Raw genomic sequence first — 24,797 nt, 5'->3', positions numbered from 1 at the left:
CCAAATTTTTTGATAAGAACTTAATGGATTAGAAAGAAAAATGTAATTCAATAACATTGGAGCATATCTCCATGAACTGAAAAATGAGAAGGCTCAAGCAGAAATGATTCTTAACTTGTTTTACGCATAGGAAAAATCCTGGAAACCTTTTCCTCTGAAAATAGGTTTCCAAAAATATCAAATATTTAAAAAAATTTAGGACATCCTTAAGCGATTAGTATCAGATCAGTGTCATGAAAATTGATGAATTCAAATAACCATGTGAAGAAAAGGATGCAATTATGCCCAACTAGCAAAACATAATTGGAACTGATCCGATTTAAATTCACTACGACAATAGCAAAAATGAAATTCTTGTCAAAAGTTGCTCAAACCCAATAAATTTAGCTAGAAATACAGTAACAGAAACATAATTCAACATCATAAGCAAACTAAGCAGAGTAAGTTAATCCAAAATATAATTAATTTCCTTCCCTCTTAAAACTTTGAGACGTTCATACGTAGTGAATTTCAATGATTGTATGTTAAATACTTCATAGAAATATGATTAATTTTGCCCTACAAGACGCTACCATCCAAATTCTGCATATAACAGGCGCGAATCCGAAGCTCAATTTAACTTCTACACTATAACGCCTTTATGAAGAATCAAGATCCAATAACAACCCAAAAGAAGCTTAAAAACCACAACAATCAGATAGAATGCACTACTGAAAGAAAAATGTTAGCATGCGAGTAGGCATAGAAAATTAACTTTTGATTGGAAAAAGACGTACCTCCTTTTATGCTTTGCCTCTGTTTTGTAGCGCAAACATCTTATAAGAAAATATGGCTACGGAATCAAAAAGAGGGGAAAAAAAAAGGGAAGAGAAGTGTGTTCACCTAACAATGTAAGACGGAAATGGAGACAAAAAGTAGCGAAAAGTACTAGATCAAGCTCGCAATTAATGCCGTACACTTTCAAAGTGGGCTTCACAAAGCCCAGAAAAAGATCAAGCCCTATATTTAGAGCCACCAACAATTCCTCATACCCCACACACTCAATCCCTCTACCTTCAATCCAGATCCAAATTTCCAAAACTGAATACTAAGAGTGAGATTTGTTGATAGAAGCATAAGGATCGGGTGGTTATAATACCATGGGGCGTAGAACTCGACGATGATGAAGTTGTGCTTGCTGACAGTTTCGGAGAAGTTCGAGTGGTCCAAGGTGAGCACGAACTCCTTTGATTCCGAATCCTCGGCACCGATCCTTGTTAGAGACGGTGCGAAAAGACACACAACGAACACCACCAAGCAAATCGAAACCCTAGACGCCATTCTAGCTGTAACGACCCACCCCAAACGATACAATATTGTCTGCTTTTGGCTCTCCCGAACCATACTTTTCAAGAGGTCACCCATCCTAATACTACTTTCGCAGAAACATGTTTAACTGCGGAGTTTTGATAGGTTCATGACCATCACGGCTTTAAAACACGATGTGTTAAGGAATGTGCGTTTATACATATAAGCACATCCCTATTCCCAGGTGATATGAGACATCACACTCACAATCCAGTCTATGTGTTTGTGGTTTTTTGGTTCTTTGTGTATGTGAGTTTGGGGGTTTTTGTGTTGTTTGAGAGTAGAGAGAGAATGAAATATGCCGTTTACTTATAAAAAAAGAAAAAAATTATTGGTGTAGATTCTCATTCTTTGGGGTAATCATATTTTTTCTCATGAATTACTATCCTCTTCCAACATGTTCCCATGAACTAACAACAAAGATGAGAGTAAAATAGGAAGAAAAACTTATAAAATGGCATGTGACGGTCATGTGAGGTGTTGATCATCGGATTTAACCCCTCTGAATTAAGGAAGGGGAAAAAATTTGTAACTATGGTAGTTTGATGCTTTATTTTGATCGAGTTAATAGTTCGTGAGGAATTATCGCAAAATTGATAATTCGTTGGAAAAAAAAGTAATTACTCCAAAAATATATGACTAGGATTACACTTAAAAAATGGAAGTAAGAAAACAGTCCGAAGAAGAACGGAGATAGCAAATTTGCTCGCTCCGTATAACAATTCCTACGGTATAAATAGCCAAACATTTCAGATCTAATTTCATTGTACTCTGCACCCGGAGTTCACACATTGCTCCGCTCTCTCCTTCAACCACCTCATCCCGCTAAGGTTCGGCTATTTCTCTCTCTCTCTCTCTCTCTCTCTCTTCCTTTTTTAAAGATCTTGTCGATTGATAATTCGCCTTCTGTTTGGATGCTGAGAAATTCGACGAGAAAGGGGGAAGAAGATAAAAAATCTTATACTTTCGAGATACCGTATTGACTTTTCTTCTCCTTTCTTAGATTTTCTCGGCAACTAAACATACTATCATTGCGTTTTGCATTATTTTCCGGATCTGAAGCCGTTGAATTTGCGTTACAGGTTGGTTTTTGATCTGATTTTTGCGAAACCAAACATCGATATTGTAGTTTCAGGATTGGATTTTGATAATTGATCTGAATTGAGAAAATGATAAATGTCTTGTACCGTGCTTCTACGACATTCTATTCTCTTTTTCTTCCTACCTTTTTCTCGGCAACCAATTAGATGGATTGTTTGTTTCCAATATTATTTCAAGCCAAACTCATTTAGTTTTTGGTTTGGAATTTTAACTTCAGATCTGATGTGATTGGAATATGATCTGACTTGTTAACGCATGCTTTTGTCTTCAATTACGGTTAAACGCTTATAATGGAAGTAGCAAGTCTTTTAAAGTTAGGTCGGACTGAGATTTCCTTAACTCTCAAAGCAATTTTTTTTTTTTTTTTTTTTTTTTTTTTTTTGAGTGATTGGAAACCATCATGTCTGGTGAATGGAAAGAGTATAAGGAACTTTTTGTGAACTTAAGGAAAATATGGCTGTTGGTATAGTTTGGGAGGTCAGCTGGTTGCGCACATGGATTGGAAGAAAGTGGGAGGGGACACTTATGAAACATATTGCTCATGTTATTATTATAAAAAAATTTGTTGAATATATTTGAATACTGTAAAGTTTTATTCTAAATCTTGATGTATTTATTTGTTTTCTCCCCTCTGAAAATAAAAAAGATAAAAAAAAAATATTAAATTTGCTTATATAATTCACAATTTAACTCAACTTAGCCTTATAACCAACTCAATCAGTGGGCTATAACTCAACTCTAATCTGTCCGTGCCGTGCCATGCCCACAGGAGGAGGATCACACGAGGTTCACACTCACCTTAAAAGTTAATCACTTATTACGAGTATGAACACACCTATGCTTATATTACATTTAATTTATTTTTCTATCTTTTTTGATGTCTAAAGAAAGCATCTATGTGTTTGCTATGGTTCTTCTTAAATTAAGTTGCTCATATTTGAATTCTTGATATGAATTAATATGAATCAAATGTACTTCTTGGAAGCAGTTAAGAAATGGAGAAATCTTGTACTCTGCTCATTCACTTTGACAAAGGAACACCTGCGATTGCAAACGAGATTAGGGAATCTCTTGAAGGCAATGACGTGCCTGCAAAAATTGATGCAATGAAGAAAGCCATCATGCTTTTGTTGAATGGTGAAACACTACCTCAGCTTTTCATTACAATTGTTAGATACGTTTTGCCATCTGAGGACCACACAATCCAAAAACTTCTGCTGCTATATTTGGAGATTATTGACAAAACCGATGTGAAGGGTAGGGTCTTGCCTGAAATGATTTTGATATGTCAAAATTTGAGAAACAACCTCCAGCACCCAAATGAGTATATTCGTGGTGTAACTTTGAGGTTTCTTTGCCGCTTGAACGAGACGGAACTAATTGAGCCATTAATCCCTTCTGTTTTGCAAAATTTGGAGCATCGGCACCCGTATATAAGGAGGAATGCTATATTAGCTGTGATGTCCATATATAAGCTTCCACAGGGTGAGCAGCTTTTGGTTGATGCACCCGATATGATCGAGAAGGTTCTTTCCACGGAACAGGATCAATCAGCTAAGCGGAATGCATTTCTCATGCTCTTTACTTGTGCCCAGGATCGTGCGATTAATTACCTTTTGACTCATGTTAACAAGGTTTCTGAATGGGGTGAATTGCTTCAGATGGTTGCATTGGAGTTGATCCGAAAGGTGTGCAGAACAAATCGAGGTGAGAAGGGAAAGTACATAATGATCATTACATCTTTATTGGACGTGCCTTCAACTGCAGTTATTTCGGAGTGTGCCGGAACACTTGTTTCTCTGTCATCTGCTCCTACTGCTATTAGGGCTGCTGCAAACACTTACTGTAAGCTTCTTCTTTCTCAAAGTGACAACAATGTGAAACTTATTGTGCTTGATCGGCTGAATGAGCTCAAGTCTTCTCATAGGGAGATTATGGTTGATATGATCATGGATGTGCTTAGGGCACTTTCTAGCCCGAATCTTGACATCAGGAGGAAGACACTTGACATTGTTCTTGAACTTATTACTCCCCGAAACATCAATGAGGTTGTTCTTACTTTGAAGAAGGAAGTTGTTAAAACTCAGAGTGGAGAGCTTGAGAAGAATGGTGAATACAGGCAGATGCTTATTCAAGCCATTCATTCTTGTGCAATTAAGTTCCCAGAAGTTGCGAGCACAGTGGTGCACCTGTTGATGGATTTCTTGGGTGACAGTAATGTTGGGTCAGCTGTTGATGTTGTTGTTTTTGTTCGAGAGATAATTGAAACAAACCCTAAACTTAGGGTTTCAATAGTAACAAGGCTATTGGACACTTTCTACCAGATCCGATCTGCACGTGTATGTTCTTGTGCTCTTTGGATCATTGGAGAGTATTGCTTGTCACTTTCTGAAGTTGAGAGTGGCATTGCAACCATTAAACAGTGTCTTGGAGAGTTACCTTTTTACTCAGTTTCAGAAGAAGGAGAAGCTACTGATCCTTCAAAGAAGGTTCAGCAAGTAAACTCCATGACTGTTTCTTCCAAAAGACCGGCTATTCTTGCTGATGGAACCTATGCTACACAGAGTGCTGCCTCTGAAACTGCTTTTTCCCTTCCTACCCTTGTTCACGGATCCTTAACATCTGGGAACCTGAGATCCCTTCTTCTCACCGGTGACTTCTTCCTTGGGGCAGTTGTAGCCTGCACACTGACAAAGCTTGTTCTGAGATTGGAAGAGGTTCAGCCATCTAAAGTTGAAGTGAATAGGGCATTTACACAGGCATTGTTGATCATGGTCTCAATGCTGCAATTAGGACAATCTCCAGTTCTTCCGCACCCAATTGATAATGATTCTTATGATAGGATTGTCGTCTGCATAAGATTGCTCTGCAATACCGGTGATGAGATCAGAAAAATATGGTTGCAATCTTGCCGTCAGAGTTTTGTTGAAATGCTCTCAGAAAAACAATTACGGGAAACAGAGGAGATGAAGGCAAAGGCTCAGATTTCTCATGCACAACCAGATGACCTGATTGACTTCTACCATTTGAAGAGCAGAAAGGTAGAAAACTTCTGCATTTGTGATCAAATATGTGAATATTGAAATGTATGTGTGAGTTCTGCAGACTCTGATGAAGATGACATTGTCACACAGTTATCTGTCCTTCCACTTTTTTATGATTTTTTGGACATTTCCTTCCACTATAGATACAAAACTGGTGATTGCCTCTCTATAGTTTTACTGATAAAATTCCTGGTAATCACTGCATATATTTTGCTAAAACAGAATATATGGACATGAACAGAGTGCACGGATGTGAAGTTTTGTTGATCTTCTCCTGCTGTGTTCTTGTATTTTATATGCTATGTTGGTTGATTCACTGTCAATATTTTTTTTATTTGAGATCCAGTTCTCTGATTGGCATTTTCTTTGAATCTTAGCATAAATACGAAAAATTATCATTTCCTTCCAAGTTAAATTTCTGGGGTTAATTTAAGAGGGTATGGTTACTAGTAATAGATGCCGAAAATTGTGGAGGTCTTATCTTTCTTAATAGAAATATTCTCCTCTATCTTCTTAGGTACTTTGATTTTTGTGAGTATATTGGTGTTTCTTGATTTATGACGGTTAGATATGTGATCTTTTTTTTATTAGTGGTTTTTTTAAGTATAACATACATATAAGTTTCCTGACTGCATGCACCCACACCCACATTAGTTTCCTGACTGCATCTAACTTCCAGGGTATGAGCCAACTGGAGCTAGAAGATGAGGTCCAAGATGATTTAAAGCGTGCAACTGGAGAGTTTGTCAAGGATGGGGATGATGCAAATAAGCTTAACCGCATTCTCCAACTCACTGGATTTAGTGATCCAGTGTATGCTGAAGCTTATGTGACCGTTCATCATTATGATATTGTCCTTGATGTTACAGTTATCAATCGAACTAAGGAGACCTTACAGAATTTGTGTCTGGAGTTGGCAACAATGGGTGATCTTAAACTTGTTGAACGTCCACAGAATTATACCCTAGCTCCCGAATCAAGCAAACAAATAAAGGCCAATATCAAGGTTTCCTCAACTGAGACTGGAGTCATATTCGGGAACATTGTTTATGAGACTTCAAATGTACATGAGCGAACAGTCGTTGTGCTAAATGACATTCATATAGATATCATGGACTACATCTCACCTGCAGTTTGTAGTGATGCAGCTTTTAGAACCATGTGGGCAGAGTTTGAGTGGGAAAACAAGGTATCTGTGAAATTCCTTTCTTTACTTGTGCAATAATACTACAAATTTTTTGCATAATTGAAAGGCAGCAACTTACTAGGTTATTGGGACTGAACCAAAGTCTCTACCAGTATTTTATGAAGCAGTGATTTATTTGCACCTCTTTCAGTCAATCAATTCCTGTATGGTTGGGAAATCAATAGTTCTAACAATTTGAAGTTGATGCCAAAGATTTTTGTTCTAGACTCAAATGGTAAAAAGATATGCCCTCAAGGCTGAAGTACCATTATAACACAATCAACCTTGCTTGAATACTTTTGGTAATTCTATATAATATTAGCTTAAAATGAAAAAAATAAATAAAAAATACGTCGGTTTTTGGCTTAATGCTCAAGAGCTTATGTCTAAGGTGTGTGAACATTAGGCCTCCTCTAATCTCTTCACACACTTAATTGTTGGATCAAGAATGAAACTACACCAAAAACAAGCTTATTCAAATGTTAGCATGGCATATTCAGCTTAAATTAAAGATAAGAATTATTAACCCTAGTAGGCAGAAATTTGGTCTTTGTACTCATTGAGTTTCTCATTTATATTACTTTCAGAAAGCTAGAGCTGCTTTTAATTTGCTCCCTTCCTCTCTGTCCTTGCTTCTACTTTTTCACAAAGCTCTGCTTCTTTTAGTAGGCTTACCCTTTTTGAGCAACCATTTTCTTTTGCAGTAGTGCTTGGTTGATGAATTTGATTAATGTGAATGTAAATGTGTTATGCTGCAGGTTGCTGTTAACACTGTAATTCAAGAAGAGAAGGAATTCCTTTTCCATATTATCAAATCAACCAACATGAAGTGCCTAACTGCAACGTAAGTTATTTCTACTTGTTGGCTGGCTAAAATTCCTGGTTGATTAGCACTGGGTTTAATGCATGTGATAGGTGTGGGATTAGAGATCTCAAATACTTTTATGGTTTTATGTACAAATAGTTACCATTTCCAAAAACATATGGAACTGAAAGTAGTTGACCGAATTGCTTGCTATGGTGTGACTAGTTGTGGTCTCACATATAAAACGTTACAACTGTCTTTGCTAGTGCATTATTCAAGTAGGAAGATGATAATATTTGCCTGGACTTCACTGCTTTAGTGGAAAGGTGCCTAGGCTTGATACCAAAGCTGAAACTCGGGCCAGGCTGGGATGAGTTTGGATATGGATTGCAGTTTAAGCTGAGTAGGTCATTGTTGGTTTGACTAATATATAGCTGAATGTTGAAAAGGGATTCATGTAACTCATTCCGAAGTAGTTGGGATTAAGGAGATGGTTTAGTAGGCTAGGTTGCCATGGTTTAGTTTCTCAACAGTCAGAGAAACTTAAATCAAACAAAACTCAACAGGAAAAAAAAGAAAAAAAACTGGGGAATGCGAAGCCAGAAATAAGAATGAAATTATAAGATGTTTACCATGGAACTAATGCCTCAATCTGTCCAGATACAATATTCCCATATGTGCTCTGTTTCTCTTCATGATATTAATATTCGCTGGTATTCCATACATCTATTTTTCCTTTGTCATCTTTTCTTGGGTGGTTTGAGTTATCAGGTCGGCACTAGATGGTGAGTGTGGATTCCTGGCAGCCAACTTGTATGCGAAGAGCGTGTTTGGGGAGGATGCTTTGGTGAATGTGAGCATAGAGAAACAGGAAGATGGTAAGCTGAGTGGCTACATCAGGATAAGAAGCAAGACCCAAGGGATTGCTCTCAGTTTGGGGGATAAGATCACTCTCAAGCAGAAGGGCGGACGTTAAGTGCAGTCGACATTAGTGTCACTGTTTCACGTCATTGCTGGTATTCATGTTACTCTTCTAAGAGTAAATTTTTTTTCTTTCTTTCTTTTTAATCTGAACTTGTATTTCTAACTGTGATTTGTGTAGGTTCTTGCTCCCAAAGTAGAAGGATTATGTGTGCCTTTTTGTTTTCTTTGCATCAGCGGATTCGTTCTGGAGCTATACTCTTATGAGGTTGCGGCAACAATGCAGTATTTCTTTGACTTGCATCTGGACAAGATTTTTGCTCCAAATTTTCCATAAAAATTCAATTGTAGCTAGTTTCTAGATGTAAGTTTGATTATCAAATTTATACAAACTGTTAAGTTAGTTTATATATATACACTTGGCTATTTTTGTGTTGCTATTTTCAACCAATTCATTGGGTGTGGATAAAAGACTGTTCAGTAATGTCAAACAATTACCTTCACCTTCTCAAAAACCTCCAATTTTTTTTTTCTTTTTTTTTCATTTTATCTTTTTCAAGTTTCATCCGAATCAAATGAATAGATTGAGTGATAAACTCTTTTTGAATTCATGGATAGGATTGAATTTTAGAACTAGAATATAATAGAGAGGGGATGAGGGTCAATGGTTATAACATTATATGTTTAGAAAGTTCTCCGAGCTCTCGGCACAAAAGAATGTGAGAGAATCCCTTTTTCAGAAAGCATTCCTTGTTAATCAAATTTCAGCAGGAATAATAAAGTAGAACACGTGGTGGTTTCTGGTGTAGGGGGCAGGCAGTAGGTATGCCTCTGAATGAAGCAGTTGAAGCCACTTGGTCGTATCCCTAGCTTTTGATACTATTGAGTATTGGTGGATCTTATCATCTATATATGTTTTGGAGGAAACGATAGAATCCACTAACTCTTCGTTTGTCCTGCTCATACGTCATGCCACATTGAATGCCAACAGAACTCGGCATTCTAAAATATTTGTAATAAAAGTTGAATTATTCCTAACAACACTCTTTTTCATTCGGCCTGGCATCCACCTCGGCTATAAAGGAGATGATATGGTGCAACACAAGGGACCAAAAATATAAAGGAGGTAGGTTAGGAACCAATAATAACAGCTAAAGAAATATGTTATTTGATATTTTCTTTGTACTTTTTCTTATTGACGTGGTATTGTCAATTTATTTTTAGATCAATCTTAATTAAAAAGAACAAAAAAAAAAGAAAAAAAAAAGAAAAGAAAAATAAAATTTAAAAATGAATTAATAATGACACATCAACAAAGAATAATGGAAGAAAAACAATAGAATACGGAATTACATTTCTCATAACTAAAAGCTAGCAACAAAAAGTAATTGAATGGGCTTTACTTCTCTTTTCATGTTCATCGATTTTAAAAACAAAAGAAAAATCCTAAGTGTTTTTTTTTTAAAAAAAAGAAAAAAAGAAAAAGACAAGAAAAGCACACAATGAGATTATTAATAAAACATTTCTTTCAATTCCTTATTAAATACTTTCGAATAAGATATACTCTTATTTATTTATTTTTATTCTAATGCTAATGTATGAACTCTCAAAACACCATAATAGGGATTGATCGAGTTCAAATGCAACCCAGTAATTTTTTGATCTCACACCAATCTAAATTAGAAATACTATTATCCAACGAGTGACACCTACTTTTTCCAAGAGAATCTAAGCCACAATCACCTCCTTTATCAATAATACATATTTTATGACCTCCTTTCTCAATAATACATATTTTATGATCATATTCTATTATTTATGGGATAAGTGGGAAGTTTATTTCAAAGAGTCCTTCCGTTTTATTTTCATGATTTCTATTTGGACAATTTGAATTTAATTTCACTTTTTATTTTTATTTATAAAAGATTTAAAATTTAATCTACACCGTTAAAAAAAATCTAATGCTAGTTCAGGATGGTAAATACTTTAATAAACAGAAAAAAAAGTAGTAGAATCCTTTCGGTCGGACAACATATATTATCGTCTCGACCGACCTTTCTGAGCGTCCGTTGGAGAATATTCTTATCAGTTATCGGTGACCAAACCCAATGCCAAGTGCCAACTTGGGAAATGGCCAAACCACTCACTTGACACGGACGAAGGCACGAAGCCTTACCAAATTCCACTAAGCTTCAGCACTTGAAAACACGCGCTATATATCAGTTATCATCACCACTACCGCCTCTCTTCCAAACATCGCTCTCGCCCTCTCTTCGGAATTGGACCTGAGCTACTCATTTTTTGTTGAAGGTAAACGAAACCCACTATAATGTTGATTACTGTTCTTCCTTGAATTCTGAATTTCTGTGATTGGATGGTTATGAACTGCTGCTTCCGGTCTTGTCTTGTTTGGTGTCCTGAGGAACATCCTATCTGATTTCTTTCTTCCATGAGCAAAGTTGTCTTTAACCTTGAGCTTCCCACAGCGACAAGAAGTACTTTCCAAAACTCTAGCCGAACAGAAAGAGCCTGAGCAGAACTTTTCAAAATGATTATGGGATGGTCTGCTGGTTTTATCAAGCACTTGAATTCCGTTTATGAAAAAAAAATTTGCGTTTTCTTAATATGCAATAGTGAGATTATTTATTTCTTGGTGCTTAATTAGCATTTTCAATGTACTTTTCATGCTTCTGGAAGTAGAAATTTCGCATTGATCTTGAGCTTCTTTAAGCGACGTGGGTAATCTTTCAAAACGCTAGGAAAATGATAATGGATTGCCTTCCTCGCTTTACCAATCCATTTGGATATTGATTTTGCGCAAAATTGAATTTCATGGTATGGTTATTTTGCAGGGTCTTCACTGTTGGTGTTAATTTTGAGCTGAGAAGCTAATTTTGAGATTGGGTTTGGTGAAATGACCATATGCGGGTGTGTTTCGGCCGCGAACTTGAGGTGGCAAAGTACTATGATTGAAAATCATACTCTGAAATCTGCCCCAAGATGTGGATTTCTTACTGGTTCAGAGAGAACCAATGCATTAGCATTTGGAGGTTGTGAATCCATGGGTCATAGTTTGAGAATTCCATGTACACATTCTTATAGATTAAGGACAAGGAAGGGTGTCTCCCCTTTGCAGGTTTGTGTTTGTAAGGGCAAATTTGGTTTCAAGATAAGTCTCATCAAGTTGCCTGGGGAAAGTTAGTTATTTATTTATGATGCAGGTGGTATGTATGGACTTTCCGAGACCGGAGCTTGAAAATACTGTTAATTTCTTAGAAGCGGCGTACTTGTCTTCCTCATTTCGTACTTCTCCCCGTCCAACTAAACCGCTGAAGGTGGTGATTGCTGGTGCAGGTGACGAAAATTTGTTCAATCTCTGTCCTGATATATTTTTTCTTGACTCTTTAGAATATTAAACCTATATCTCTCCAATTGAACCACACATTGTGCTTTTTTCTAGCTGAGTTGGCCTGATTTTTTCTTCCCTTGATCTTGGTATTTTCAAGCTTTCAAATTGCTGCACTTCAATCATCATAAGATCTCCGCATCTTTCTAATAATGAATGGGTTTTGGTTGTTTATATGCACATTGGCTGATGGGCATGTGTGCGCTAAAGGGGGCTTAGCAGGCTTATGTTGCTACTTGCTATCTTATTTTTTTTGATAAGTAAAAATTCTTATGTTAAAGATGACTTGCTATCTTATTGTAAATCCAAAGTCTATGGCCATAAACATTTTTCTTGTTATTATGTGATAAATTTTAATGCTGTGTATCTGGTTCAATTTGAGTTCTAATAATATTGTTTATGGAAGATTTAGTTTATCTGGTACTACTGGATTGCCTTCTATAGGAATTTCCAACTTCATGCTTGGCAATATTAATTGTCTTTTTTGTTTCGAGGAGTAGCCTCTGAAGCAGATCACAGAATCACTGTAAAATTGGATTTTAATTGTTTTGAGCATATATCATTGATTTCTGGGATATGAAGATATGGAATTTTAAAGTAATGGCTATCAGGCATGGAAAAAACTTTTGGACCGACGTAAATCTAGGTCTACACATTGCTTGGGATGTGTTATTTCAACCTTATTGATTAGGGATGGTTTTCGTCTAATTTCTATATTTTTTTTTTCCCGGACATCTTTTCCTCCTTCATTGACTTTTTTCTGTGATTGGTAGGTTTCCCACAATATAGTGATGGTACTTTTAGCAGGTCAAATAATACTAGTTTTCATGGATGGTTACATTTTCTTATACTGTTTTTCATTTTTTTCCTTATTGGACTTATAATTTTATAACCTATTGCAGGTTTGGCTGGTTTATCTACTGCAAAGTATTTGGCAGATGCTGGTCACAAACCAGTTTTGTTGGAGGCAAGAGATGTTCTAGGAGGAAAGGTTTTCATGCTGCTCTATCTTTGTCACACTTTTTGATGAGTTGACACCAAACTGGTGCTTGATTGCTCTTCATTTTTTTCTTGCTTTGCCGCTTCTTAAAAACTAGAAGTTTTTGTGTTTTATCAAATTTAAAAAATTATCTTGTTTTTTAGCCTCAATGAGCTGCGTTCAATTTTCATTATATTCAATTGAAGGATTAAATGTTATGCTTGATAGTGAGGCCCCGATACTCATAAGTTTCTTTTAGGATCATATATGTAAGTTTTCCAAGATTCGCATTTAATACTGGCAAAAAGCTGGAGGATAGAAAAGCTAATATAAAAAGGTTCTGTGAATTGAGTGCTTTTTTCTAAGATAAATTGAGTTCTGGGTATTGAGCACTCTTGTCTAAGATAAATTTTTCTTTCTATATGATACTCAGCCCCTTTCATTGTTGCTTTGATAGTGCATGGGATTGTTTTGTGATCATTAAGTGCCCTTCAACTTAAATAAATATATAAGAAGACAGCTTTAAGGCTATTCATGCTTTACTACATCGAATTATGGTAAGTTCAGAAATAAGTTGTCCAAAAATGAATCTGAAATGAGATGCTGAGACGAATAATCATGTGCAAGAAAAGATAGAACAATAAATTGATGGTATGTGAGAGGCTGACAGAAGCACCAATTTAGGACAAGATGAAAAAGATACAACTTAAAGATGATTTGTGCGGGTCAAATGAAGACCATTGGTTAGAGTGATGATTTGAATAATTTAGATACAATTTGCCAATAAAAGGGTGGCAGAAATAATGTGAATCCAGTCACAGGATTTGCATGGTTGCCTATTGATAATTCAGTATTATCAGCTAGATAGTTGAGTAATCTCTACCACAATAATTATCAGTAAATCTTCCTGTATCCTTAGGGGTGCTTTCATCTTTTATAAAATTTCTCTTACTTATAAAAATATATATATATATATATATATATCGGTAAATCTTCGTTAATCTAATATTGGATCAATATATCAAATGTCTGCAACTTTGGATCCTTATTCATCTTTGGTAGAGAAGATTATATTTCCTATCTGGTTCCTATCAGTAGCCACATGATGGGTTTTCCAAATATCATGTAGTTAGATTGAATCTTATGGATAGACACAATGTGGACTAACATTGTTCTAAAATATAGATCTTCCATATCAATTTAGAATGCAAGGGTTTTTTCTGTACATATACTCTTATTTGTGCTGAACTTTCAGAGTAATGGGGACCTTATTCTGTTCAATTATGGATGGTTTATTCTTTATTCCATATGCAGGCTTACACCTAATCTTGGCATCATTGTCTTTGGTTGCATATAAGATAAAATATCAATGAAGTAAAGGCTATGTAGTGTAACCTTTTCTTTCATCTTCCTCCTCTCCCCCTACACCTCTGTCTTTCTCTCTCTCATGTTGAAGTTGTATTGGCTTTAAGAAATATATAAAGTTTGAATTATGTATAGTAATAAAAGTCTAATACTGAAGTAGAATGTTCTTTTCCATACGTAGGTATTAATAATCAGGACTTAAATTTAAGGGTCTATTACACAATAATTGATTGCTTCCAACTTGATTATTCCATCTATAGTTGGGAATATATTTTGCTTTATTAAAGTTTGTCCCCCTTTACTATAGGTGGCTGCGTGGAAAGATGATGACGGAGACTGGTATGAGACAGGATTACATATATTCTGTAAGTTCTAGTACTTTCTAGTTTGCAATTCGTGACTAAAAATCTATTTCTTATTCACTTCTTTCTGACTTGGAGGAAGCCACCTGGTTAGAATGCTTTCACTAGTGTTTCTTCATTTTTACTTCATGGTTCTTAGTGTAGTATCATTATTCACGATGTTTGTTATTAGTTTCATATGTAGCCTTTGTGGTAATTTTTAACTATACAACAATTATTATCCATCTTCTACTTAGATGTTTATATTCTACCTTCTATATCAGTAGAAAACTGAGTTGTTTCTTTATTTGATTGTTTTTTTTTTCTTGTTCTTGCTGGCAAGTTGGGGCTTACCCAAACGTGCAGAATCTGTTTGGAGAACTTGGTATTAATGATCGGTTGCAGTGGAAGGAGCATTCTATGATATTTGCAATGCCGAATAAGCCAGGAGAGTTCAGCCGATTTGACTTTCCTGAAGTTCTTCCTGCACCATTAAATGGTAAGCATTTTGTTTCCACCATTATAAGAGTTAAGGTACATATGTTTGTTAATGCAACTATCAATATTTGGTGTTGGTGAAAAATTTGTTGCTTCCTTTATATGATGATTACCCCATGCTTCTGAATTGGTCTACAAATTAGAACTCACTCTCCTTACACTATATCATCAGGTAACGACTCAAAAAAAAAGAAAAGATTGAAACGAAGAAATGATTTTTTATTTGTAGTTGCAGGGTGATCATATCAATTTACAGATGAGTAATGTTTCTTGCACAATTCTTACACAACTTTTACACAACTCTAACAACTTTTTTTTAAGATCAACCATTGAATATTTAGAGACCACATGTAAGAAAAACAAATCCAATGGTTGATCATAAAAAAAAGTAGTTAGAGTTGTGCAAAATTTGTGTAAGAGTTTTGTGCAAGAAACATTATTCTTTACAGATATATATTTCTCATGTCATGTATCCCTTTTTTTTTTTTTTTTTTTTTCTTTCTTTCTGAGAAGTGACTGGTCCACTTCATCAGGTGTAGTCCCCAAAGGAGTATGCTACCTCTCAGGATTAGGAAAAAAGTTATCAGCACTTATGACATTTAAGATATCTTATGAGCAAATAATTCCAACATCCTTCACTTCTTATGAAACTCTGTTCCTAGTTTTCTTGATCTCTTCTTTTGAATTTATTTACTATAAACCTGTTACTGTATATTTTATTATCCATTTTATGCCATTCTTTAGTATCTCCAAATATTTAGCTGTTTCTCATTCTCTTGTATCTATTAACTTGCTAGATGCTTTTATTTGGTGATTGATTGTTAGCCTAGATGCTTTTATTTGGTGATTGATTGTTAGCCTAATCATCATCATAATTTTTTCTAATGTGCTTATCATTTTAAGAACGGTGAGAACAAATGTGGTGATTGAGTTTATGTGTGACTAGGTGCAATTGTGTAATTGCTATTTACCAATATGAATAACGAGATTCAAGAGGGAGAATCCTGGTACTCTCATACATAATGCGCGCGTGTATCATCTAGTAAAGCATGTTAAGTTATCTTTTTTAGAATGTAATTGATTGAATTCTTTTCCAGATAAAAGATTCATACTTTTGCATATCTGATTCAGTTACTGTGACAACCTCATACTGGGAAAGCACACCTGGAGGCACTTTACCTGATGCATAACTGGGTTGTTTAGATTTTCTATTCCAAAAATTGTCTAGACTGAGAACCTGATTTCCTATCCTTTTTCCTAGATGCTGGTCTTCAACTTCTATTATATTTCCAACCACCAGATCCTTCTTCTTTTAAGTCTTACGCAGTTATTGTTGAAAAGAAACTTCCATCTGCCAATATTAAACTATGAACGGGGTTTATTGAAATTCAGAATCAAGCAACTATAAGGATGCAACGTATTCATGGACTGCATTAGAGTTTTCTGATCACGATTAAAAAATTATGAAGTTTACTTAAAATGAGAAGTTTATTTTAAAACCATGGGACTCCAGGCGTGTTTCACATAAGAGGATTTAACATACTATGCAGCAATTGTTACATATTTTTGTGGCAAATATATGCAAGAAACATCACTCATTGGATGGTGAATCTTATTTCTTGCTTCTGTTGCGTGTGAGCCACACTGTTGTTAGGCCATTCTGTATATCTAAGCATTTTTTCTTCCTATATTATTTTCATTGCAAAAAATAACATCTGCAAGTGATGTCACTGTCAACTATAAGTTTGTCGTAAATTTTTTATGAATGTAATCGGCAGGAATATGGGCTATTTTGAAGAACAATGAGATGCTGACTTGGCCAGAGAAAGTCAAGTTTGCGATTGGACTCTTACCAGCAATGCTTGGTGGACAGTCTTATGTTGAAGCTCAAGATGGTTTCAATGTTAAAGAGTGGATGAGAAAGCAGGTATATTGCCCCCCGCCCCTCTCCTTTCTCTTTCTTTTCCTTTATTCATTTCTTCAGTGGTCATGCCTTTTCTTTTTAGTACAAAGTCTCAGCAACACAATGGGGGAAGCCCTCCCACTACGTATAAATCTGCCAAACCAAGTGATGGCAGGATTCAATCTCAGATCTATTGTATGAAGCCAAGAGACTTGCCAATTGACCTAGCTGGCACCTGCATGATGATCTTTACATTTTTATTTATTTATTTATTTATTTTTTATGAATAATAATTTATTAGAAGAAGAAGAAAAGCTCATGTACACGAAAAGTATACAAGAGAAGCAACCACCCTATTGAAGGTCGAAAATCTAAAAAGTTAACAAGATCCACAAGATTAGAGGAATGGCATTCTTTACATGCTTAGGAGTACATGCATTAATTAGACTGGTTATCATGTAGGTATCTTGGAGAGATTATAAGTCCCATAGGATGCTTTGCAAACTATAGAATTGGTTCATTATGGTTCTAACAAATTGAGAACCAGTTTTATATTTTACAAAGTTTGATTAACACAAAAAATTTAAACCTGTTATACTATTTACAGTTAACGTGGTTCTGTGTTTTGCCAAACACCCGCATAACCTGGCTTATCATGAGTAGAACTTGGTAAGAGAAAAAGGCTTATTAAATAAGTTTCAACAAGTGCTTTGGACCTTAACGTGGCATTTGGTTCAGGAGATCTAATGTGCCCATCAACATCTGGATTTCTGGTACTTATCCAAAAAACAAAAAAAACCATCTGGATTTCTGGGATTGTGATGCTTAGAAATATAACTATTTTCCACACTTGTTTTAATTAGGAAACTTATAAGATTCTTGAAAATATGAGATTCTTGTGTTTGGCTTATTCTAGGGACTTGTGTAGGAATTAAATTTTATTTTCTCAAATACCCCCACACAAAGGGGAGATGTAAGAGGGGTTAATGTAAGATGATAATGAGGTTTCATTACTAAAAAATAGAACTTTAAAAATTGTGGGCATGTGGAACCCCTGTTTTCGTGGAAATCTGTATTCACATAAATGTATTTTTATGGGAATTGAGATGCCCATGAACTATTTTTGCCCACACTAGGGAATACCTAGAAATCCTTTTAGGATTCTTGAGAATCTTGAAAAATTCCATGAACTAAATGCCATGTAAGAGCCATCAGTACCGTATCTTTAATGGTGAGACTCAAAGCTTGGATGAGTATGATTTAAGGTCAGGTTATGTGCCAAGTCATAGGATAATGGCCTATGGATCAATTCTTATCTTTGATATAGGATTGGTGATTAATAATGGATGAACCTATACATTTATATGTTAAATGGTTGTATCTTGTGATTTAATCGTGGAACTAAACTATGATACTCATAAGAGTTTTGAATGGTTCTTTGAAAATTTTGCATGAGAAAGCCGAAAATTCCTTCATTTGACGAAAATAATTGATACATTTACAGTACAAAGGATAAGTTGTCCAGAAATTTCAAGATTCTCAATATGGACAGATTAATGAGAAAGGAGTTTGCAGAGCTTCTAGAAATTTCAGAACCAATGAAAATTGTGGATAATTTGTCCATTGGAATGATAAGTAAAAAAAATAAAATCCAATACACCCTCTTGATAACACATGTAAATTCATGGAATTTGCATTACGAAAGACAAATATATGCATTTTTAATGCTTTAGAATGTCATGGCTAACGTTCTGATAATTTAAATCAATGCCGACTTGATTCATTTGAATAATGACTAGTGATTATAATTGTTTCATATATTTTCTACCTCATTAGTTGATCTTATTGAATTTTGTATAACTACTATGAGGTCGGTATATACTTCGCAAATGACACATTGTTTTATCAAATACAGGGAATACCTGATCGAGTAACTGATGAGGTATTTATAGCAATGTCAAAGGCACTAAACTTCATTAACCCTGATGAACTTTCAATGCAATGCATCTTGATCGCTTTGAACCGGTTTCTTCAGGTATTCATGTTTTTCTTACCCTTGCTATTGTAAAAATTTATTATTCTTTTATCAGACGTAAGATTGGTACAAAATAAACTGAAACGATTCTTTGTTGCAACATTTATAATGTTGATGGAAGTTAAATCAATTTTCTTCATCTTCTTATATATCATGTACATAATGGTGTCAATCTATACATAACATATTAAATTATAATCACAAAAATGTTTGTCAATCACGAATAAAATTGTTCTTGAAGTACCTTAAACTCACTGGATTTTTTGAAATCTCATCTTGGTAATTTAGCTTTACTTGCTCTGACCCCATGTGGGTTGAATTTTTTTTGAGGGAAAGGTATGCAATTCGAGTCAAGTTTCTCTTTCTTCTCATATATTGTCAGCAATCATAATCTTTACTTGCTGAAGGAATCTACTTTTTTATTTTAGTTTGAACACCTCAGATGACAATCATAAATCATTGTTGTCAACCATGGTGACCTGAAATCTCATCCCAGCCCTCCCAGTAATATAGTTTCTTACTTGCTTTCATCTTTGTTTAGTAAGCTTTTGTTTTTGGCAAAGCTGTGTAATTCAAAATATTTGAGCTGCTGCATTTGGCTTCTGTTCTGGCAAGAGCAAGATAAGCATGCATACGCATTCATGTGTTTACACAAAGACACACTGACACATTCTTGGCCAGATCCAACTTGTTCATCGATCTGGCTTGGTAGAGGTATCTACATAGGGGTGTACATGACATATGTATATTTTAGCTCTTTTTTCTTTTCTCCAAACATGTTCAAATTTTTATTTCTTGTTTCATTCATTTCCAGGTCCTTTTCAATTTCAACTTAGAAAGATCAACCTAAGGGTTTCTTCGTGAACATACAATACACTAACTACTTCGAGACTTATATCTTAGACTTTATTTGGAAATGCTTATTGTCATATATTTGCAGAAAAATAGTTTTAGTACCATTAACTGAGATGATTCTTACCATTGTGGGTGACTATTGATTTATATAATGTTGTAAATACATGTCAGTAGTGTACATTAAAAATAAAAAGAAGAACAATTTCTTACAACTTGACATTAGCTACTTCATGAATTATAAAAACACATCTCTAGGAGAAGCATGGTTCCAAGATGGCTTTCTTGGATGGTAATCCCCCAGAAAGACTCTGTCTGCCGATTGTTGATCATATTCAGTCACTGGGTGGTGAAGTAAGACTAAACTCACGGATACAAAATATCGAGCTAAATCATGATGGAACAGTGAAAAGTTTTTTACTGAATAATGGGAATGTGATTGAAGGGGATGCTTATGTATTTGCTACTCCAGGTATACTACTAACTTTTATGTGGATTCATATAATTTTATCATATTGTTGTCCCAGCTTCCCTAATATTGTTGACTGTTCTAATCAGTTGATATCCTGAAGCTTCTTTTGCCTGAAAACTGGAAAGAGATTCCTTATTTCCAGAGATTGGAGAAATTAGTTGGGGTTCCAGTTATCAATGTCCACATATGGTTAGTGACAAATTCTATTATTGTTAACTAAACATAAAAAGCTTCTCTCTCTCTCTCTCTCTCTCTCTCTCACTCTCTCTCTCTCTCTCATGTAAGAAGTGTTGAATCCCTCTATATGCATGATTAGAGATGGTCCTTTATTGAAACATAATATACATAGGATGCGAAATCCATTGCGAGCCTTTGAAAATGTGATTTTCTGATACAACTTGGGAATATTCTTTCTAATTGTCCTTCTCATATTGTATATATTTCTGAATTTTGCTGGAACTAATGTAATTATTTGATTTTATGATGGATATTTTCTATTAATAAGATAAACAAATATTTTAATCTTTGTCATGCTATGCATCAGTTGCATTTTGGGTTGGAGACAATGCATATCCTTTTATGTCTGTCAGTGACAGCTAATGTGTTAGCACACTGGTTTCGCCAATTGCAGGTTTGACAGGAAACTGAAGAACACCTATGATCACCTACTTTTTAGCAGGTCCTGCTGATACTTATCTCATCAATTATGGTGTCTAGTGGAGATATGATTCTTTTGTTTGCTTAATTTGTCTCTCTCACAGATTTTGTGAGACTTACTATTGAACAGCTTAGTCTTCTGAGCGGTTTCATGCAATCTTTTTTTTTTTTTTTGAGGTTTAGAATATTGCCAATGAGCTCAAGCTTAAATGACACCCTCTTCCTTTATAAGGAAAGGAAGTTCGTAACTTTGAGACCCACCACTTGTTTGTAATTACCAATTAAAAATAAAACAAAAAGAGGGAAGTTCAGAACATTATTAATAATTATACTAAGGTTGCATGACGGAAGTGAGCTTTTTCTTCAGAAAGTGGAGTCAGTATTACAACCATTCTGGGTAATGATAATTTTGAGTGTAAAGCTAGAAGATCATTTTATGCTTACTGATTTTAATCCAGTTTAAAACTTTGTAGCACTGCTAAATTAAGATTTGCTTACAAAACTTTCTAGGAATGGAGAAATTATTTACTGTCTTATATCTGTTAAGAATTTTCTTTCCTTTTTTTGTTATATTATTTTTGTTTTTTTCCCTTGTACCCTGATTACCTGAGATAGGACAGGTTTTTCTTTTTTTCTTCACTTCCAGTTAGAGTTCCTTTAGGCTAATGATTTAATCAATTTTGCTTCTCCATCTGATTTCTGGATATTTTCTTACCTTCCCCATGCAGAAGTCAACTTCTCAGTGTGTATGCTGACATGTCAGTAACATGTAAGGTAAAAACTGGTATTGATATATATTTTTTTTTATGTACTTTATCCGCCAAAATGCTAATATTTTCATGCAATGCAAGCTCACTATTGAAATAAAATAGTGTCCTAACCAAAATAGTGGATGTTAATTGAAATTCTTGTTTCTACCCATGAGAAAAAAGAAAGCAGCAAATTTAATAAGGTCCCCATGCGAACAGCATTTTTTGCTTGGTCGGCTACCCTAGAGAATATATATCCTCACCATGGATAACCTAGGAAGCGGCATCTCATTGTGGTTGGTTGGTGTTGTATATGTAAGAGGAGTGGGGAGTGTATGAATCATCTTCTACTTCATTGTGAGATTGTGAGATTGTAGTGTCTTATGGAGTGCTATTTTCAGTCGTGTTGGGTTAGCTTGGGTTATGCCTAGACGATTGGTAGACCTTTTCGCTTGTTAGAAAGAGTTGTGTGTCAGTCTTCAAAGTGCAACAGTGTGGAAGATGGTTCCGTCTTGCCTTTTGTGGTCTTTTTGAAGGGAAAGAAATGATAAAAGTTTTGAAGACTGCGAGAGGACAGTGGTGGAACTAAAGTCTTTCTTCTTCAACACTCTTACCACTGAGTTGTTGCTTTAGACTATCTTAATTTGCTTGGTTTTCATGATTTTTTTGATCTTTTTTCTTTCTGACTAGGTGTATCTCTTATATACTTCTTATGTACCTGGGTTGCACCTTTTGCGATTTTTAATGATATTCAATTACTTATAAAAAGGAGAGAGGGGGGGGGGAGAAGGTTGCTATTTCTGTCAAGTGTTTTAAGAACATATGGGCAGTTGGGTTGGTATGGTACAACATAAGAAATATATGAGTATGACTTATACATGGCATAGTGGCCATTAAAGACTTTATTTTTACTTTTGGATTGTTGTCCTATCTGTGTCTGTATTTGTATTCTTGATTTTAAAAATTCACAGGTATCCCTTCACCCAATTTCCTCATATATTCTAAGCTTGGAAATAATTTAATTTTCCTTCATTAGTATTTGTTAATTCATGATTGATTGGTCTATGCAGGAATATTACAACCCAAACCAATCTATGCTGGAGTTGGTTTTTGCGCCTGCAGAAGAATGGATTTCACGCAGTGACTCAGATATTATTGATGCTACAATGAAGGAACTTGCAAAACTCTTTCCTGATGAAATTTCCTCGGATCAGAGCAAAGCAAAGATTGTAAAGTACCACGTTGTTAAAACACCAAGGTTTGACTAAACGGCCTGATATTTGGATCTTTTGGATTCCCTTGCATTAATAATGAGCATTTATAGATGTAAGAATTTAGTACCCTTTATATGATTAGAGCAATGTAACAAGTAATATCATTGAACTGGAGACTTGTTGTCTAAAGACTATTTATTTGAAATTTTTTAAGTGTAGTATAAATTGTAGTCAATTTGTTACTCTATTTTCCTTTCGTAACCTAACTGATAAATGTCTCAGGTCTGTTTACAAAACTGTTCCAGATTGTGAACCTTGCCGTCCCTTACAAAGATCTCCTGTTGAGGGCTTCTACTTAGCTGGTGACTACACAAAACAGAAGTATTTGGCTTCAATGGAAGGAGCTGTTCTGTCAGGAAAGCTTTGCGCACAGGCTATTGTACAGGTAATTTTACCATACGTACTATAAAAGGTAATATGATATGGTTATCATATTTGGAAAAATGCTGATTTTAGTGTATTATGATAGAGTTTCTTCAAGAAAAAAAAAAAAAAAAAAAACAAAAACAAAAAGGTTCAGAAACCTGTTTTCTTCAGATCTTGTCATATTAGTAGACATTTATCGAAATTAAATTCGTGAATACATAACATGTACTTTTGTTCCTTCATTTTTGTCTCTGGGGAATTTCACTCCATAAAGATCGACTTTGTCTCTTGGGAATTTCACTCTACAAAGAGTTTCATTTTTCCATTTCTTTCCTTCTTTTTTTTATTCTTTTTAATTGAAATTTCTTGGAAACTTAAAAAGGAATCTCTTCTTATCCCATGTAATAGCACTAGGGAAGAACCTATTTGCTTGAAGGTTAAATTTCTTTTTTTATAAGTAATAAAACTTTTATTAAAACAAAGCGTAAGGCGGCCTTAAGTACACAGGAACCACCAAACCAGCCAAAAAAAAAAGAAAAAGAAACCCACAAACCCACTAGACCCTAAAACCTCAAGACACACAAAAGGCATATAACACTACGTCATGTGAGCCTTGCCTTTTCCAAGCGTAGAGGAAAATTAGTTGGCAATGAGTTGTTGGATGCAAAAGCTGTTGTAGTACAATGGTTGATACAGCACAGCAAGGGGTGCTCTGTCTCCAAGAAAGTCTGAGAAATTTGAAAAATACACTAAAACTTTATTTTCACATTAATCCCTCAGAGAGCCCCCACTCCCCACCCCCCTTTTGCCTCCCAAAAAATGAGGGGAAAAAAGAATCAGGAAAAAGACATACTAGTTAGAATGAAAACAAGGATAGATATATATAGAAGCAAAGAGACAAGCATTTTTTTTTGGGTGCTTAATTATATGTACTACATAGTCCTCATGTTGAAATATGCAGGATTATGAGTTGCTTGTTGCTCGGGGACAAAGAAGCTTGGCTCATGCAAGTGTTTCTTGACAAAAACCTTTGGAAATGGAGGTAAATTTTGCCATGGTTCCTGAGGATCATTAAAGAATAGTTATGGCTTCTGGATCAATGGCATATCAACCATTTAGGATATCTTTTCTGCCCCCGAGGGATTATATGCAATGACAACATATCGAGCTCTCTGATAGTGGATCTTTTCAGGATAAGAATATCCTTTTTGTTATTATACTTATATGATGCTTATCTTGCTGCTGTAAGTGTACATAATTTGTTCTCAAAGATGTATCTAACAGCCAATGCAATTAAGGTGAAAGTAAATAATTCTATTCAGTTTGTGTGCTTAATCCCATGTACCCCTTACAATGTTTTGCACTTGATAGGACGACCCAATATGGGAAAGGTATTCTTGGTTAGAAAAGAAAAAAGAAATTGTAGCTATTCTGAAAGCCCTGATTAAGAAGAGATAGAACACTGGAACAAGTGATATGAAAAATGTTATTAGTTT

General features: G+C 35.0%; 2 protein-coding genes across 4 annotated transcripts; both read left to right on the top strand.

Moving 5' to 3' along the window:
• Positions 1 to 2,023: 2,023 nt before the first annotated feature.
• LOC133871379 (coatomer subunit beta-1) lies at positions 2,024 to 8,844 on the top strand. Of its 3 annotated transcripts, none has more exons than XM_062308834.1 (7): positions 2,108 to 2,177; positions 3,218 to 3,271; positions 3,437 to 5,489; positions 6,172 to 6,681; positions 7,437 to 7,522; positions 8,255 to 8,499; positions 8,586 to 8,844. In XM_062308834.1, exons 3-6 carry the CDS (start codon positions 3,444 to 3,446, stop codon positions 8,457 to 8,459), a joined length of 2,847 nt encoding a protein of 948 aa, XP_062164818.1. In that variant the 5' UTR covers positions 2,108 to 2,177; positions 3,218 to 3,271; positions 3,437 to 3,443; the 3' UTR covers positions 8,460 to 8,499; positions 8,586 to 8,844. The 3 variants fall into 3 exon arrangements, with proteins under 3 accessions (XP_062164810.1, XP_062164818.1, XP_062164825.1); XM_062308841.1 differs by lacking the exon at positions 3,218 to 3,271 and adding an exon at positions 2,351 to 2,429 and having other exon boundaries at positions 2,113 to 2,177; XM_062308826.1 differs by lacking the exon at positions 3,218 to 3,271 and having other exon boundaries at positions 2,024 to 2,177.
• A 1,625-nt stretch (positions 8,845 to 10,469) lies between these two features.
• Positions 10,470 to 24,636, top strand: LOC133871370 (15-cis-phytoene desaturase, chloroplastic/chromoplastic). The gene is made up of 15 exons (XM_062308815.1): positions 10,470 to 10,714; positions 11,257 to 11,540; positions 11,626 to 11,758; positions 12,713 to 12,801; positions 14,462 to 14,519; positions 14,839 to 14,994; positions 16,772 to 16,920; positions 18,812 to 18,931; positions 20,042 to 20,255; positions 20,342 to 20,444; positions 20,887 to 20,934; positions 21,641 to 21,686; positions 22,732 to 22,919; positions 23,158 to 23,320; positions 24,263 to 24,636. The coding sequence occupies exons 2-15, from the start codon at positions 11,319 to 11,321 to the stop codon at positions 24,320 to 24,322; spliced, it is 1,749 nt and encodes a 582-aa protein (XP_062164799.1). The 5' UTR covers positions 10,470 to 10,714; positions 11,257 to 11,318; the 3' UTR covers positions 24,323 to 24,636.
• The last annotated feature ends 161 nt before the right edge of the window (positions 24,637 to 24,797 follow it).

The sequence above is a fragment of the Alnus glutinosa genome, chromosome 1, assembly GCF_958979055.1.
Source record: "Alnus glutinosa chromosome 1, dhAlnGlut1.1, whole genome shotgun sequence".
In the NCBI taxonomy this organism is placed as follows: Eukaryota; Viridiplantae; Streptophyta; class Magnoliopsida; order Fagales; family Betulaceae; genus Alnus; species Alnus glutinosa.
This window is presented reverse-complemented; position numbering and strand designations above follow the sequence as displayed.